This window comes from Carcharodon carcharias, chromosome 24 (assembly GCF_017639515.1).
Source record: "Carcharodon carcharias isolate sCarCar2 chromosome 24, sCarCar2.pri, whole genome shotgun sequence".
NCBI lineage: Eukaryota > Metazoa > Chordata > Chondrichthyes > Lamniformes > Lamnidae > Carcharodon > Carcharodon carcharias.
In genome coordinates, this window is record NC_054490.1 from 11,874,870 (window position 1) to 11,894,267 (window position 19,398).

The 19,398-nt window shown below is 48.2% G+C and overlaps 1 protein-coding gene across 1 annotated transcript in view; it reads right to left on the reverse strand.

The window, feature by feature from the left end:
• LOC121269341 (TBC1 domain family member 10A-like) overlaps positions 1–19,398 on the reverse strand; it is a 223,649-nt gene that overhangs the window by 91,675 nt on the left and 112,576 nt on the right. The window contains exon 2 of the mRNA XM_041173892.1: positions 970–1,224. Coding sequence (XP_041029826.1) covers positions 970–1,181 — 212 coding nt within the window. The 5' untranslated portion in view covers positions 1,182–1,224. The remainder of the gene's footprint in view (positions 1–969; positions 1,225–19,398) is intronic.

Here is a 19,398-nt window from a genome sequence, read left to right on the forward strand (position 1 = left end):
GGTAACATGCTCGAAGTGGTGGGGGGGGGAAAAGCACGGCAACTCCTGCTCCTGTTGAAGCAGGACTGAGGCGGGACAAGTGGGCCTAACTCCTTTCCCTGTGGCAATAGCCTCAAGCGGGGGCAAGCAGGCCGGCTCCAGCTCCTATGGAACAGCCTCAAGGACAGCGATTAGACCTGAACCTGTTCCCATAGTAACAGGATTCGGGAGTAGGGAATGTGGGCCTCCAGCTGTCACTATGGTGACAGGATTGAGGGGGGACATTCGGCCTACTCCTGTCGCTATGGTGACAGGATTGAGATGGGCTATTCGGCCTACTCCTGTCGCTATGGTGACAGGATTGAGAGGGGCCAATCAGGTCTACGCCTGTTGCTATGGTGACAGGATTGAGGGGGGACATTCAGGCCTGCTCCTGTCGCTATGGTGACAGGGTCGAGAGGGGATATTCTGCCTACTCCTGTTGCTGTGGTGACAGGATTGAGGGGGGACATTTGGTCTCCTCCTGTTGTAATGGTGACAGGATTGAGAGGGGCCATTCGGGCCTACTGCTGTTGTTATGGTGACAGGATTGAAGGGGGCAGATTCGGGCCTCCACCTGTTGCTATGGTGACAGGATTGAGAGGGGCCATTCGGGCCTACTCCTGTTGCTATGGTGACAGGATTCAGAGGGGAGATACGGCCTACTGCTGTTGTTATGGTGACAGGATTGAGAGCGGACGTTCGGACTACTGCTGTTGTTATGGTGACAGGATTGAGAGGGGCCATTCGGGCCTCCACCTGTTGCTAAGGTGACAGGATTGAGAGGGGCCATTCAGGCCTACTTCTGTTGCTATGGTGACAGGATTGAGAGGGGCCATTCGGGCCTACCGCTGTTTCTATGGTGACAGGATTGAAGGGGGCAGATTCGGGCCTACACCGGCGGTAATAAACCTATTCCGGCATCGGCTCCCCGGGTTGGCTGACACTCACTCTCCGGTGAAGTGGGCTCCGCTGATAAAGCCGTATTTGTCCGTCTGGCGGGAGGCCGTGACACCGTTGATCTCCGAGTCGGAGCCGATGGAGCTAGCGTCGTCCGCGTTGAGGTCCAGCCCCGCGTCCAATGCATCGGTCAGCTCATCCATGGCGCTACTCAGGCTGATGGTATCGGCGATGCTCCGCTTGGATCTGGAGCTGCGTGGCATACTGTCATTCCCGAAGGTCAAAGTTCATCGATGGCAATGGGATCTGAGAACGGAGAGAGAGAGAGAGAGAGAGAGAGGGTGAAGGTGAGACAGAAGGTTTACGATACACATGAGCCATGATCCAACAGAATGGTAGAACAGGCTCGAGGGGCTGAATTGGGCCTCCTCCTGTTCCTGTGTAACAGGCTCGAGGAGGGGGGCTGAATGGCTATAGTGCTTTTGGGAGTGAGTGAAATGATTTTAATACCTAGTCACCTTTCTAATGTAGGATCATTGGCAGTCAGTTTATGCAGAGCAAGATCCCAACAAAAGCAAAGGAATATTGACCCAGATAGAGAAAACGGTTAAGGCATCTAGATCAGCAACAGATCCCAGAAACTCAGACACTCAGAAACTCAGACACTCAGACACTCAGACTCTGAGACTCTCAGACACTCAGACAATCAGACTCACAGACACTCAGACTCTCAGACTCACAGACACTCAGACTCTCAGACTCACAGACACACAGACTCTCAGACACTCAGACACTCAGACTCTCAGACACTCAGACTCTCAGACTCTCAGACTCTCAGACTCTCAGACTCTCAGACTCTAAGACACTCAGACACTCAGACACTCAGACTCGCAGACTCTCAGAATTTCAGACTCTCAGACACTCAGACACTCAGACACTCAGACTCTCAGACTCTCAGTCTCACAGACACTCAGACACTCAGACACTCAGACTCTCAGACTTTCAATCTCACAGACACTCAGACAATCAGACACTCAGACTCTCAGACACTCGGACACTCGGACACTAGGACACTCAGACACACAGACACTCAGACTCTCAGACACTCAGACACTCAGACACTCAGGCTCTCAGAATCTCAGAATTTCAGACTCTCAGACTCTCAGACACTCAGACACTCAGAGTCTCAGACACTCAGAAACTCAGACTCCCAGACTCTCAGACACTCAGACACTCAGATTCTCAGACACTCAGAATTTCAGACTCTCAGACACTCAGACACTCAGACTCTCAGACAATCAGAATGTCAGACACTCAGACACTCAGACACTCAGACTCTCAGACTCTAAGACTCTCAGACACTCAGACACTCAGACACTCAGACACTCAGACTCTCAGACACTCAGACACTCAGACACTCAGACACTCAGACTCTCAGACTCTCAGACTCTCGGTCTCTCAGACACTCAGACACTCAGACACTCAGAATCTCAGACTCTCAGACTCTCAGACTCTCAGTATCTCAGAATCCCAGACACTCAGACTCTCAGACAGTCAGACACTCAGACACTCAGACTTTCAATCTCTCAGACACTCAGATTCTCAGACACTCAGACACTCAGACATTCAGACTCTCAGACTCTCAGACACTCAGACACTCAGACTCTCAGTCTCTCAGTCTCTCAGTCTCTCAGACACTCAGACACTCAGACACTCAGACACTGAGACACTCAGACTCTCAGTCTCTCAGTGTCTCAGACACTCAGACACTCAGTCTCTCAGACTCTCAGATACTCAGACTCATTGAAACTCAGACACTCAGACACTCAGACTCTCAGTCTCTCAGTCTCTCAGACACTCAGACACTCAGACTCTCAGACTCTCAGACACTCAGACACTCAGACACTCAGACTCTCAGACTCTCAGACTCTCAGACTCTCAGTTTCTCAGACACTCAGACTCACAGACATTCAGACTCTCAGACTCTCAGACTCTCAGACTCTCAGACTCTCAGACACTCAGACACTCAGTCTCTCAGTCTCTCAGATACTCAGACACTCAGACACTCAGACACTCAGACTCTCAGACACTCAGACTCTCAGACTCTCAGACTCTCAGACTCTCAGACACTTATACTCTCAGACACTCAGACACTCAGACTCTCAGACTCTCAGACTCTCAGACAACCAGACACACAGACAGTCAGGCACTCAGAAACTCAGACACTCAGACTCTCAGTCTCTCAGACACTCAGACACACAGACACTCAGAGTCTAAGACATTCAGACTCTCAGACACTCAGACTCACAGAATTTCGGACTCACAGACACTCAGACACTCAGTCTCTCACAAACTCAGACAGACTCTCAGACACTCAGACTCTCAGACACTCAGACTCTCAGACTCTCTGTCTCTCAGACTCTCAGACTCTCAGACACTCAGAATTTCAGACTCTCAGACACTCAGACACTCAGACTCTCAGACACTGAGACACTCAGACACTCAGACACTCAGACTCTCAGACTGTCAGACTCTCAGTCTCTCAGACACTCAGACACTCAGACACTCAGACTCTCAGACTCTCAGACTCTCAGACTCTCAGTATCTCAGAATCCTAGACACTCAGACTCTCAGACAGTCAGACACTCAGACACTCAGACTTTCAATCTCTCAGACACTCAGATTCTCAGACACTCAGACACTCAGACATTCAGACTCTCAGACTCTCAGACACTCAGACACTCAGACACTCAGACTCTCAGTCTCTCAGTCTCTCAGACACTCAGACACTCAGACACTCAGACTCTCAGACTCTCAGAATTTCAGACTCTCAGACACTCAGACACTCAGACTCTCAGAGACTAAGACTCTCAGACACTCAGACACTCAGACACTCAGAAACTCAGACTCTCAGACACTCAGACAAACAGACACTCAGATTCTCAGACACTCAGAATTTCAGACTCTCAGACACTCAGACTCTGAGACACTCAGAATTTCAGACACTCAGACACTCAGATACTCAGACTCTCAGACACTGAGACACTCAGACTCTCAGACACTCAGACACTCATACACTCAGACACTCAGAATTTCAGACTCTCAGACACTCAGACACTCAGACTCTCAGACACTCAGAATTTCAGACTCTCAGACACTCAGACACTCAGACTCTCAGACACTGAGACACTCAGACACTCAGACACTCAGACTCTTAGACTCTCAGACTCTCAGTCTCTCAGACACTCAGACACTCAGACTCTCAGCCTCTCAGACTCTCAGTATCTCAGAATCCCAGACACTCAGACTCTCAGACAGTCAGACACTCAGACACTCAGACTTTCAATCTCTCAGACACTCAGATTCTCAGACACTCAGACACTCAGACACTCAGACTCTCAGACTCTCAGACACTCAGACACTCAGACACTCAGACTCTCAGTCTCTCAGTCTCTCAGACACTCAGACACTCAGACACTCAGACACTGAGACACTCAGACTCTCAGTCTCTCAGTGTCTCAGACACTCAGACACTCAGTCTCTCAGACTCTCAGATACTCAGACTCATAGAAACTCAGACACTCAGACACTCAGACTCTCAGTCTCTCAGTCTCTCAGACACTCAGACACTCAGACACTCAGACTCTCAGACTCTCAGACTGTCAGTTTCTCAGACACTCAGACTCACAGACATTCAGACTCTCAGACTCTCAGACTCTCAGACTCTCAGACACTCAGACACTCAGTCTCTCAGTCTCTCAGATACTCAGACACTCAGACACTCAGACACTCAGACTCTCAGACACTCAGACTCTCAGACTCTCAGACTCTCAGACACTCAGACTCTCAGACTCACAGTCACTCAGACTCTCAGACTCTCAGACTCTCAGACTCTCAGACACTTGTACTCTCAGACACTCAGACACTCAGACTCTCAGACTCTCAGACTCTCAGACTCTCAGACAACCAGACACACAGACAGTCAGGCACTCAGAAACTCAGACACTCAGACTCTCAGTCTCTCAGACACTCAGACACACAGACACTCAGAGTCTAAGACATTCAGACTCTCAGACACTCAGACTCACAGAATTTCGGACTCACAAACACTCAGACACTCAGTCTCTCACAAACTCAGACAGACTCTCAGACACTCAGACTCTCAGACACTCAGACTCTCAGACTCTCTGTCTCTCAGACTCTCAGACTCTCAGACTCTCAGACACTCAGAATTTCAGACTCTCAGACACTCAGACACTCAGACTCTCAGACACTGAGACACTCAGACACTCAGACACTCAGACTCTCAGACTGTCAGACTCTCAGTCTCTCAGACACTCAGACACTCAGACACTCAGACTCTCAGACTCTCAGACTCTCAGACTCTCAGTATCTCAGAATCCTAGACACTCAGACTCTCAGACAGTCAGACACTCAGACACTCAGACTTTCAATCTCTCAGACACTCAGATTCTCAGACACTCAGACACTCAGACATTCAGACTCTCAGACTCTCAGACACTCAGACACTCAGACACTCAGACTCTCAGTCTCTCAGACTCTCAGACAGTCAGACACTCAGACACTCAGACTTTCAATCTCTCAGACACTCAGATTCTCAGACACTCAGACACTCAGACATTCAGACACTCAGAATTTCAGACTCTCAGACACTCAGACACTCAGACTCTCAGACACTGAGACACTCAGACACTCAGACACTCAGACTCTCAGACTGTCAGACTCTCAGTCTCTCAGACACTCAGACACTCAGACACTCAGACTCTCAGACTCTCAGACTCTCAGACTCTCAGTATCTCAGAATCCTAGACACTCAGACTCTCAGACAGTCAGACACTCAGACACTCAGACTTTCAATCTCTCAGACACTCAGATTCTCAGACACTCAGACACTCAGACATTCAGACTCTCAGACTCTCAGACACTCAGACACTCAGACACTCAGACTCTCAGTCTCTCAGTCTCTCAGACACTCAGACACTCAGACACTCAGACTCTCAGACTCTCAGAATTTCAGACTCTCAGACACTCAGACACTCAGACTCTCAGAGACTAAGACTCTCAGACACTCAGACACTCAGACACTCAGAAACTCAGACTCTCAGACACTCAGACAAACAGACACTCAGATTCTCAGACACTCAGAATTTCAGACTCTCAGACACTCAGACTCTGAGACACTCAGAATTTCAGACACTCAGACACTCAGATACTCAGACTCTCAGACACTGAGACACTCAGACTCTCAGACACTCAGACACTCATACACTCAGACACTCAGAATTTCAGACTCTCAGACACTCAGACACTCAGACTCTCAGACACTCAGAATTTCAGACTCTCAGACACTCAGACACTCAGACTCTCAGACACTGAGACACTCAGACACTCAGACACTCAGACTCTTAGACTCTCAGACTCTCAGTCTCTCAGACACTCAGACACTCAGACTCTCAGCCTCTCAGACTCTCAGTATCTCAGAATCCCAGACACTCAGACTCTCAGACAGTCAGACACTCAGACACTCAGACTTTCAATCTCTCAGACACTCAGATTCTCAGACACTCAGACACTCAGACATTCAGACTCTCAGACTCTCAGACACTCAGACACTCAGACACTCAGACTCTCAGTCTCTCAGTCTCTCAGACACTCAGACACTCAGACACTCAGACACTGAGACACTCAGACTCTCAGTCTCTCAGTGTCTCAGACACTCAGACACTCAGTCTCTCAGACTCTCAGATACTCAGACTCATTGAAACTCAGACACTCAGACACTCAGACTCTCAGTCTCTCAGTCTCTCAGACACTCAGACACTCAGACACTCAGACTCTCAGACTCTCAGACTGTCAGTTTCTCAGACACTCAGACTCACAGACATTCAGACTCTCAGACTCTCAGACTCTCAGACTCTCAGACACTCAGACACTCAGTCTCTCAGTCTCTCAGATACTCAGACACTCAGACACTCAGACACTCAGACTCTCAGACACTCAGACTCTCAGACTCTCAGACTCTCAGACACTCAGACTCTCAGACTCACAGTCACTCAGACTCTCAGACTCTCAGACTCTCAGACTCTCAGACACTTATACTCTCAGACACTCAGACACTCAGACTCTCAGACTCTCAGACTCTCAGACTCTCAGACAACCAGACACACAGACAGTCAGGCACTCAGAAACTCAGACACTCAGACTCTCAGTCTCTCAGACACTCAGACACACAGACACTCAGAGTCTAAGACATTCAGACTCTCAGACACTCAGACTCACAGAATTTCGGACTCACAAACACTCAGACACTCAGTCTCTCACAAACTCAGACAGACTCTCAGACACTCAGACTCTCAGACACTCAGACTCTCAGACTCTCTGTCTCTCAGACTCTCAGACTCTCAGACTCTCAGACACTCAGAATTTCAGACTCTCAGACACTCAGACACTCAGACTCTCAGACACTGAGACACTCAGACACTCAGACACTCAGACTCTCAGACTGTCAGACTCTCAGTCTCTCAGACACTCAGACACTCAGACACTCAGACTCTCAGACTCTCAGACTCTCAGACTCTCAGTATCTCAGAATCCTAGACACTCAGACTCTCAGACAGTCAGACACTCAGACACTCAGACTTTCAATCTCTCAGACACTCAGATTCTCAGACACTCAGACACTCAGACATTCAGACTCTCAGACTCTCAGACACTCAGACACTCAGACACTCAGACTCTCAGTCTCTCAGTCTCCCAGACACTCAGACACTCAGACACTCAGACTCTCAGACTCTCAGAATTTCAGACTCTCAGACACTCAGACACTCAGACTCTCAGAGACTAAGACTCTCAGACACTCAGACACTCAGACACTCAGAAACTCAGACTCTCAGACACTCAGACAATCAGACACTCAGATTCTCAGACACTCAGAATTTCAGACTCTCAGACACTCAGACTCTGAGACACTCAGAATTTCAGACACTCAGACACTCAGATACTCAGACTCTCAGACACTGAGACACTCAGACTCTCAGACACTCAGACACTCATACACTCAGACACTCAGAATTTCAGACTCTCAGACACTCAGACACTCAGACTCTCAGACACTCAGAATTTCAGACTCTCAGACACTCAGACACTCAGACTCTCAGACACTGAGACACTCAGACACTCAGACACTCAGACTCTTAGACTCTCAGACTCTCAGTCTCTCAGACACTCAGACACTCAGACTCTCAGACTCTCAGACTCTCAGTATCTCAGAATCCCAGACACTCAGACTCTCAGACAGTCAGACACTCAGACACTCAGACTTTCAATCTCTCAGACACTCAGATTCTCAGACACTCAGACACTCAGACATTCAGACTCTCAGACTCTCAGACACTCAGACACTCAGACACTCAGACTCTCAGTCTCTCAGTCTCTCAGACACTCAGACACTCAGACACTCAGACACTGAGACACTCAGACTCTCAGTCTCTCAGTGTCTCAGACACTCAGACACTCAGTCTCTCAGACTCTCAGATACTCAGACTCATTGAAACTCAGACACTCAGACACTCAGACTCTCAGTCTCTCAGTCTCTCAGACACTCAGACACTCAGACTCTCAGACACTCAGACACTCAGACACTCAGACACTCAGCCTTCAGATTCTCAGACTCTCAGACTCTCAGTTTCTCAGACACTCAGACTCACAGACATTCAGACTCTCAGACTCTCAGACTCTCAGACTCTCAGACTCTCAGACACTCAGACACTCAGTCTCTCAGTCTCTCAGATACATAGACACTCAGACACTCAGACACTCAGACACTCAGACTCTAAGACACTCAGACTCTCAGACTCTCAGACTCTCAGACACTCAGACTCTCAGACTCACAGTCACTCAGACTCTCAGACTCTCAGACTCTCAGACACTTATACTCTCAGACACTCAGACACTCAGACTCTCAGACTCTCAGACTCTCAGACAACCAGACACACAGACAGTCAGGCACTCAGAAACTCAGACACTCAGACTCTCAGTCTTTCAGACACTCAGACACACAGACACTCAGAGTCTAAGACATTCAGACTCTCAGACACTCAGAGTCTAAGACATTCAGACTCTCAGACTGTCAGACTCACAGAATTTCGGACTCACAGACACTCAGACACTCAGTCTCTCACAAACTCAGACACAGACTCTCAGACACTCAGACTCAAAGACACTCAGACTCTCAGACTCTCTGTCTCTCAGTCTCTCAGACTCTCAGACACTCAGAATTTCAGACTCTCAGACACTCAGACACTCAGACTCTCAGACACTGAGACACTCAGACACTCAGACACTCAGACTCTCAGACTGTCAGACTCTCAGTCTCTCAGACACTCAGACACTCAGACACTCAGACTCTCAGACTCTCAGACTCTCAGACTCTCAGTATCTCAGAATCCCAGACACTCAGACTCTCAGACACTCAGACACTCAGACTTTCAATCTCTCAGACACTCAGATTCTCAGACACTCAGAAACTCAGACATTCAGACTCTCAGTCTCTCAGACACTCAGACACTCAGACACTCAGACGCTCAGTCTCTCAGTCTCTCAGACACTCAGACACTCAGACACTCAGACACTCAGACACTCAGATTCTCAGCCTCTCAGTGTCTCAGACACTCAGACACTCAGTCTCTCAGACTCTCAGATACTCAGACTCATTGAAACTCAGACACTCAGAAACTCAGTCTCTCAGTCTCTCAGTCTCTCAGACACTCAGACACTCTAACTCTCAGACACTCAGACACTCAGACACTCAGACACTCAGACACTCAGACTCTCAGACTCTCAGACTCTCAGACTCTCAGTTTCTCAGACACTCAGACTCACAGACATTCAGACTCTCAGACTCTCAGACTCTCAGACTCTCAGACACACAGACATTCAGAAACTCAGTCTCTCAGTCTCTCAGATACTCAGACACTCAGACACTCAGACCCTCAGACACTCAGACTTTCAGACACTCAGACTCTCAGACTCTCAGACTCTCAGACACTCAGACTCTCAGACTCACTGTCACTCAGACTCTCAGACTCTCAGACTCTCAGACTCTCAGACTCTCAGACACTTAGACTCTCAGACACTCAGACACTCAGACTCTCAGACTCTCAGACAACCAGACACACAGACAGTCAGGCACTCAGAAACTCAGACACTCAGACTCTCATTCTCTCAGACACTCAGACACACAGACACTCAGAGTCTAAGACATTCAGACTCTCAGACACTCAGACTCACAGAATTTCGGACTCACAGACACTCAGACACTCAGTCTCTCACAAACTCAGACACAGACTCTCAGACACTCAGACTCTCAGACACTCAGACTCTCAGACTCTCTGTCTCTCAGACTCTCAGACTCTCAGACACTCAGACACTCAGACACTCAGACTCTCAGAAACTCAGACAGTCAGTCTCTCAGAATCCCAGACACTCAGACACTCAGACTCTAAGACACTCAGTCTCTCAGACACTCAGACATTCAGACTCTCAGACTCTCAGAATTGAGGACTCTCAGAAAATCAGACACTCAGACACTCAGACTCTCAGACTCTCAGTCTCTCAGACACTCAGACACTCAGACTCTCAGACTCTCAGACTCTCAGTCTCTCAGACAGTCAGACACTCAGACACTCAGACTTTCAATCTCTCAGACACTCAGATTCTCAGACACTCAGACACTCAGACACTCAGACTCTCAGACTCTCAGACACTCAGACACTCAGACACTCAGACTCTCAGACACTCAGACACTCAGACTCTCAGACTCTAAGACTCTCAGACACACAGACACTCTGACTCTCAGACACTCAGACACTCAGACACAAAGACTCTAAGACACTCAGAATCTCAAACTCTCAGACACTCAGACTCTCAGTCTCTCAGACACTCAGACACTCAGACACTCAGACAGTCAGACACTCAGACTCTCAGACACTCAGGCACTCAGACACTCAGACTTTCAGACTCTCAGAATTTCAGAATCTCAGGCCCTCAGACACTCAGACACTCAGACTCTCAGACTCACAGAATTTCAGACTTTCAGACACTCAGACACTCAGACACTCAGGCACTCAGACACTCAGACTCTCAGAATTTCAGATTCTCAGACACACAGACACTCAGGCACTCAGACACTCAGACTCTCAGACTCTCAGAATTTCAGACTCTCAGAATTTCAGACTCTCAGACACTCAGACTCTCAGACACTCAGACACTCAGACTCTCAGACTCTCAGACACTCAGTCTCACAGACACTCAGACACTCAGACACACAGTCTCTCAGACACTCAGACACTCAGACTCTAAGACATTTAGACTCTCAGACACTCAGATTCTCAGACACACAGACAATCAGGCACTCAGACACTCAGAACTTCAGTCTCTCAGACAGTAAGACAGTCAGACTCTCAGACACTCAGACTCTCAGACACACAGACTCTCAGAATTTCAGACTCTCAGACACTCAGACACTGAGACACTCAGACTCTCAGACTCTCAGACACTCAGACACTCAGACTCTCAGACACTCAGACACTCAGACTCTAAGACATTCAAACTCTCAGACACTCCGATTCTCAGACACATTGACAATCAGGCACTCAGACATTCAGAATTTCAGTCTCTCAGACACTAAGACAGTCAGACTCTCAGACACTCAGACTCTCAGACACACAGACTCTCAGACTCTCAGACACTCAGACACTCAGACTCTCAGACTCTCAGAATTTCAGACTCTCAGACACTCAGACACTCAGACACTCAGACTCTCAGACTCTCCGACACACAGACACTCAGACTCTCAGACTCTCAGACTCTCAGTATCTCAGAATCCCAGACACTCAGACACTCAGACACTCAGACTCTCAGTCTCTCAGTCTCTCAGACACTCAGACAATTAGTCTCTCAGACTCTCAGATACTCAGACTCAATGAAACTCAGACACTCAGACTCTCAGTTTCCCTGACACTCAGACTCTCAGACACTCAGACTCTCAGACTCTCAGACACCCAACCAATGAGATCCTCAAACTCTCAGACAATCAGACTCTCAGACACACAGACTCTAAGACTCTCAGACACTCAGACAGAAAGACTCTCAGACACTCAGACACACAGACACTCAGATTCTCAGACACTCAGACTCTCAAACTCTCAGTCACTCAGACTCTCAGGCACTCAGACACTCAGACACTCAGACTCTCAGACTCTCAGACACTCAGACACTCAGACACTCAGACGCTCAGACACTCAGACTCTCAGAATTTCAGACTCTCAGACACTGAGAAACTCAGACTGTCAGACTCTCAGACGCTCAATCTCAAAGACTCTCAGACACTCAGAGACTCAGACTCTCAGATTCTCAGAATTTCAGACTCTCAGACACTGAGACACTCAGACTGTCAGACTCTCAGACTCTCAGACACTCAGAAACTCAGACACTCAGTCACTCAGACACTCAGACTCTCAGACTCTCAGAATTTCAGACTCTCAGACACTCAGACACTCAGACACTCAGACTCTCAGACACTCAGACACTCAGACTCTCAGACACACAGACTCTAAGACTCTCAGACACTCAGACAGAAAGACTCTCAGACACTCAGACACACAGACACTCAGACTCTCAGACACTCAGACTCTCAAACTCTCAGACACTCAGACTCTCAGGCACTCAGACACTCAGACACTCAGACTCTCAGACTCTCAGACACTCAGACACTCAGACACTCAGACGCTCAGACACTCAGACTCTCAGAATTTCAGACTCTCAGACACTGAGAAACTCAGACTGTCAGACTCTCAGACGCTCAATCTCAAAGACTCTCAGACACTCAGAGACTCAGACTCTCAGATTCTCAGAATTTCAGACTCTCAGACACTGAGACACTCAGACTGTCAGACTCTCAGACTCTCAGACACTCAGAAACTCAGACACTCAGGCACTCAGACACTCAGACTCTCAGACTCTCAGAATTTCAGACTCTCAGACACTCAGACACTCAGACACTCAGACTCTCAGACACTCAGACACTCAGACTCTCAGACACTCAGACTCTCAGACACTCAGACACTCAGACTCTCAGACTCTCAGAATTTCAGACTCTCAAACACTCAGACACTCAGACACTCAGAATCTCAGATACTCAGGCACTCAGACTCTCAGACTCTCAGAATTTCAGATTCTCAGACACACAGACACTCAGGCACTCAGACACTCAGACTCTCAGACTCTCAGTATCTCAGAATCCCAGACACTCAGACACTCAGACACTCAGACTCTCTGTCTCTCAGTCTCTCAGACACTCAGACAATTAGTCTCTCAGACTCTCAGATACTCAGACTCAATGAAACTCAGACACTCAGACTCTCAGTTTCCCTGACACTCAGACTCTCAGACACTCAGACTCTCAGACTCTCAGACACCCAACCAATGAGTTCCTCAAACTCTCAGACAATCAGACTCTCAGACACACAGACTCTAAGACTCTCAGACACTCAGACAGAAAGACTCTCAGACACTCAGACACACAGACACTCAGACTCTCAGACACTCAGACTCTCAAACTCTCAGTCACTCAGACTCTCAGGCACTCAGACACTCAGACACTCAGACTCTCAGACTCTCAGACACTCAGACACTCAGACACTCAGACGCTCAGACACTCAGACTCTCAGAATTTCAGACTCTCAGACACTGAGAAACTCAGACTGTCAGACTCTCAGACGCTCATTCTCAAAGACTCTCAGACACTCAGAGACTCAGACTCTCAGATTCTCAGAATTTCAGACTCTCAGACACTGAGACACTCAGACTGTCAGACTCTCAGACTCTCAGACACTCAGAAACTCAGACACTCAGGCACTCAGACACTCAGACTCTCAGACTCTCAGAATTTCAGACTCTCAGACACTCAGACACTCAGACACTCAGACTCTCAGACACTCAGACACTCAGACTCTCAGACACACAGACTCTAAGACTCTCAGACACTCAGACAGAAAGACTCTCAGACACTCAGACTCTCAGACACTCAGACTCTCAAACTCTCAGACACTCAGACTCTCAGGCACTCAGACACTCAGACACTCAGACTCTCAGACTCTCAGACACTCAGACACTCAGACACTCAGACGCTCAGACACTCAGACTCTCAGAATTTCAGACTCTCAGACACTGAGAAACTCAGACTGTCAGACTCTCAGACGCTCAATCTCAAAGACTCTCAGACACTCAGAGACTCAGACTCTCAGATTCTCAGAATTTCAGACTCTCAGACACTGAGACACTCAGACAATCAGACTCTCAGACACACAGACTCTAAGACTCTCAGACACTCAGACAGAAAGACTCTCAGACACTCAGACACACAGACACTCAGACTCTCAGACACTCAGACTCTCAAACTCTCAGTCACTCAGACTCTCAGGCACTCAGACACTCAGACACTCAGACTCTCAGACTCTCAGACACTCAGACACTCAGACACTCAGACGCTCAGACACTCAGACTCTCAGAATTTCAGACTCTCAGACACTGAGAAACTCAGACTGTCAGACTCTCAGACGCTCAATCTCAAAGACTCTCAGACACTCAGAGACTCAGACTCTCAGATTCTCAGAATTTCAGACTCTCAGACACTGAGACACTCAGACTGTCAGACTCTCAGACTCTCAGACACTCAGAAACTCAGACACTCAGGCACTCAGACACTCAGACTCTCAGACTCTCAGAATTTCAGACTCTCAGACACTCAGACACTCAGACACTCAGACTCTCAGACACTCAGACACTCAGACTCTCAGACACACAGACTCTAAGACTCTCAGACACTCAGACAGAAAGACTCTCAGACACTCAGACACACAGACACTCAGACTCTCAGACACTCAGACTCTCAAACTCTCAGACACTCAGACTCTCAGGCACTCAGACACTCAGACACTCAGACTCTCAGACTCTCAGACACTCAGACACTCAGACACTCAGACGCTCAGACACTCAGACTCTCAGAATTTCAGACTCTCAGACACTGAGAAACTCAGACTGTCAGACTCTCAGACGCTCAATCTCAAAGACTCTCAGACACTCAGAGACTCAGACTCTCAGATTCTCAGAATTTCAGACTCTCAGACACTGAGACACTCAGACTGTCGGACTCTCAGACTCTCAGACACTCAGAAACTCAGACACTCAGGCACTCAGACACTCAGACTCTCAGACTCTCAGAATTTCAGACTCTCAGACACTCAGACACTCAGACACTCAGACTCTCAGACACTCAGACACTCAGACTCTCAGACACTCAGACTCTCAGACACTCAGACACTCAGACTCTCAGACTCTCAGAATTTCAGACTCTCAAACACTCAGACACTCAGACACTCAGAATCTCAGATACTCAGGCACTCAGACTCTCAGACTCTCAGAATTTCAGATTCTCAGACACACAGACACTCAGGCACTCAGACACTCAGACTCTCAGACTCTCAGAATTTCAGACTCTCAGACACTCAGACTCTCAGACACTCAGACACTCAGACTCTCAGACACTCAGACTCTCAGACACTCAGACACTCAGACTCTCAGACTCTCAGACACTCAGTCTCACAGACACTCAGACACTCAGACACTCAGACACACAGTCTCTCAGACACTCAGACAATCAGACTCTAAGACACACAGACAATCAGGCACTCAGACACTCAGAATTTCAGTCTCTCAGACACTCAGGCTCTCAGACTCTCAGAATTTCAGACTCTCAGACACTCAGACACTGAGACACTCAGACTGTCAGACTCTCAGACACTCAGACACTCAGACTCTCAGACTCTCAGACACACAGACACTCAGACTCTCAGACTCTCAGAATTTCAGACTCTCAGAAACTCAGACACTGAGACACTCAGACTCTCAGACTCTCAGACACTCAGGCACTCAGACACTCAGACTATTAGACTCTCAGAATTTCAGACTCTCAGAATTTCAGACTCTCAGACACTCAGACTCTCAGACACTCAGACACTCAGACTCTCAGACACTCAGACTCTCAGACACTCAGACACTCAGACTCTCAGACTCTCAGACACTCAGTCTCACAGACACTCAGACACTCAGACACTCAGACACTCAGACACACAGTCTCTCAGACACTCAGACACTCAGACTCTAAGACATTTAGACTCTCAGACACTCAGATTCTCAGACACACAGACAATCAGGCACTCAGACACTCAGAATTTCAGTCTCTCAGACAGTAAGACAGTCAGACTCGCAGACACTCAGACTCTAAGACACACAGACTCTCAGACTCTCAGACACTCAGACACTCAGACTCTCAGACTCTCAGAATTTCAGACTCTCAGACACTCAGACACTGAGACACTCAGACTCTCAGACTCTCAGACACTCAGACACTCAGACTCTCAGACACTCAGACACTCAGACTCTAAGACATTCAAACTCTCAGACACTCAGATTCTCAGACACACAGACAATCAGGCACTCAGACACACAGAATTTCAGTCTCTCAGACACACAGACACTCAGACTCTCAGACTCTCAGACTCTCAGTATCTCAGAATCCCAGACAATCAGACACTCAGACACTCAGACTCTCTGTCTCTCAGTCTCTCAGACACTCAGACAATCAGTCTCTCAGACTCTCAGATACTCAGACTCAATGAAACTCAGACACTCAGACTCTCAGTTTCCCTGACACTCAGACTCTCAGACACTCAGACTCTCAGACTCTCAGACTCTCTGACACCCAGCCAATGAGATCCTCAAACTCTCAGACAATCAGACTCTCAGACACACAGACTCTAAGACTCTCAGACACTCAGACAGTCAGACTCTCAGACACTCAGACATACAGACACTCAGACTCTCAGACACTCAGACTCTCAAACTCTCAGACACTCAGACTCTCAGACACTCAGACACTCAGTCTCTCAGACTCTCAGACACTCAGACACTCAGACACTCATACTCTCAGACTCTCAGACACTCAGACACTCAGACACTCAGACGCTCAGACACTCAGACTCTCAGAATTTCAGACTCTCAGACACTGAGAAACTCAGACTGTCAGACTCTCAGACACTCAATCTCAAAGACTCTCAGACACTCAGAGACTCAGACTCTCAGATTCTCAGAATTTCAGACGCTCAGACACTGAGACACTCAGACTCTCAGACTCTCAGACACTCAGAAACTCAGACACTCAGGCACTCAGACACTCAGACTCTCAGACTCTCAGAATTTCAGACTCTCAGACACTCAGACACTCAGACACTCAGACTCTCAGACACTCAGACTCTCAGACACTCAGACACTCAAACTTTCAGACACTCAGACTCTCAAACTCTCAGACACTCAGACTCTCAGACTCTCAGACTCTCAGTATCTCAGAATCCCAGACACTCAGACACTCAGACTCTCAGACACTCAGACACCCAGACACTCAGAATCTCAGACACTCAGGCACTCAGACTCTCTGACTCTCAGAATTTCAGATTCACAGACACACAGACACTCAGGCACTCAGACACTCAGACTCTCAGACTCTCAGAATTTCAGACTCTCAGACACTCAGACTCTCAGACACTCAGACACTCAGACTCTCAGACACTCAGACTCTCAGACACTCAGACACTCAGACACTCAGACTCTCAGACACTCACACTCAGACACTCAGACACTCAGACTCTCAGACACTCAGACACTCAGACACTCAGACGCTCAAACTCTCAGATTCTCAGACACTCTGGCGTTCAGAATCTCAGACATTCAGATTCTCAGACACTCAGACTCTCAGAATTTCAGACTCTCAGACTCTCAGACACTCAGACACTCAGACACTCAGACGCTCAGACACTCAGACTCTCAGAATTTCAGACTCTCAGACACTGAGAAACTCAGACTGTCAGACTCTCAGACGCTCAATCTCAAAGACTCTCAGACACTCAGAGACTCAGACTCTCAGATTCTCAGAATTTCAGACTCTCAGACACTGAGACACTCAGACTGTCAGACTCTCAGACTCTCAGACACTCAGAAACTCAGACACTCAGGCACTCAGACACTCAGACTCTCAGACTCTCAGACACTCAGACTCTCAGGCACTCAGACACTCAGACACTCAGACTCTCAGACTCTCAGACACTCAGACACTCAGACACTCAGACGCTCAGACACTCAGACTCTCAGAATTTCAGACTCTCAGACACTGAGAAACTCAGACTGTCAGACTCTCAGACGCTCAATCTCAAAGACTCTCAGACACTCAGAGACTCAGACTCTCAGATTCTCAGAATTTCAGACTCTCAGACACTGAGACACTCAGACTGTCAGACTCTCAGACTCTCAGACACTCAGAAACTCAGACACTCAGGCACTCAGACACTCAGACTCTCAGACTCTCAGAATTTCAGACTCTCAGACACTCAGACACTCAGACACTCAGACTCTCAGACACTCAGACACTCAGACTCTCAGACACTCAGACTCTCAGACACTCAGACACTCAGACTCTCAGACTCTCAGAATTTCAGACTCTCAAACACTCAGACACTCAGACACTCAGAATCTCAGATACTCAGGCACTCAGACTCTCAGACTCTCAGAATTTCAGATTCTCAGACACACAGACACTCAGGCACTCAGACACTCAGACTCTCAGACTCTCAGAATTTCAGACTCTCAGACACTCAGACTCTCAGACACTCAGACACTCAGACTCTCAGACACTCAGACTCTCAGACACTCAGACACTCAGACTCTCAGACTCTCAGACACTCAGTCTCACAGACACTCAGACACTCAGACACTCAGACACACAGTCTCTCAGACACTCAGACAATCAGACTCTAAGACACACAGACAATCAGGCACTCAGACACTCAGAATTTCAGTCTCTCAGACACTCAGGCTCTCAGACTCTCAGAATTTCAGACTCTCAGACACTCAGACACTGAGACACTCAGACTGTCAGACTCTCAGACACTCAGACACTCAGACTCTCAGACTCTCAGACACACAGACACTCAGACTCTCAGACTCTCAGAATTTCAGACTCTCAGAAACTCAGACACTGAGACACTCAGACTCTCAGACTCTCAGACACTCAGGCACTCAGACACTCAGACTATTAGACTCTCAGAATTTCAGACTCTCAGAATTTCAGACTCTCAGACACTCAGACTCTCAGACACTCAGACACTCAGACTCTCAGACACTCAGACTCTCAGACACTCAGACACTCAGACTCTCAGACTCTCAGACACTCAGTCTCACAGACACTCAGACACTCAGACACACAGTCTCTCAGACACTCAGACACTCAGACTCTAAGACATTTAGACTCTCAGACACTCAGATTCTCAGACACACAGACAATCAGGCACT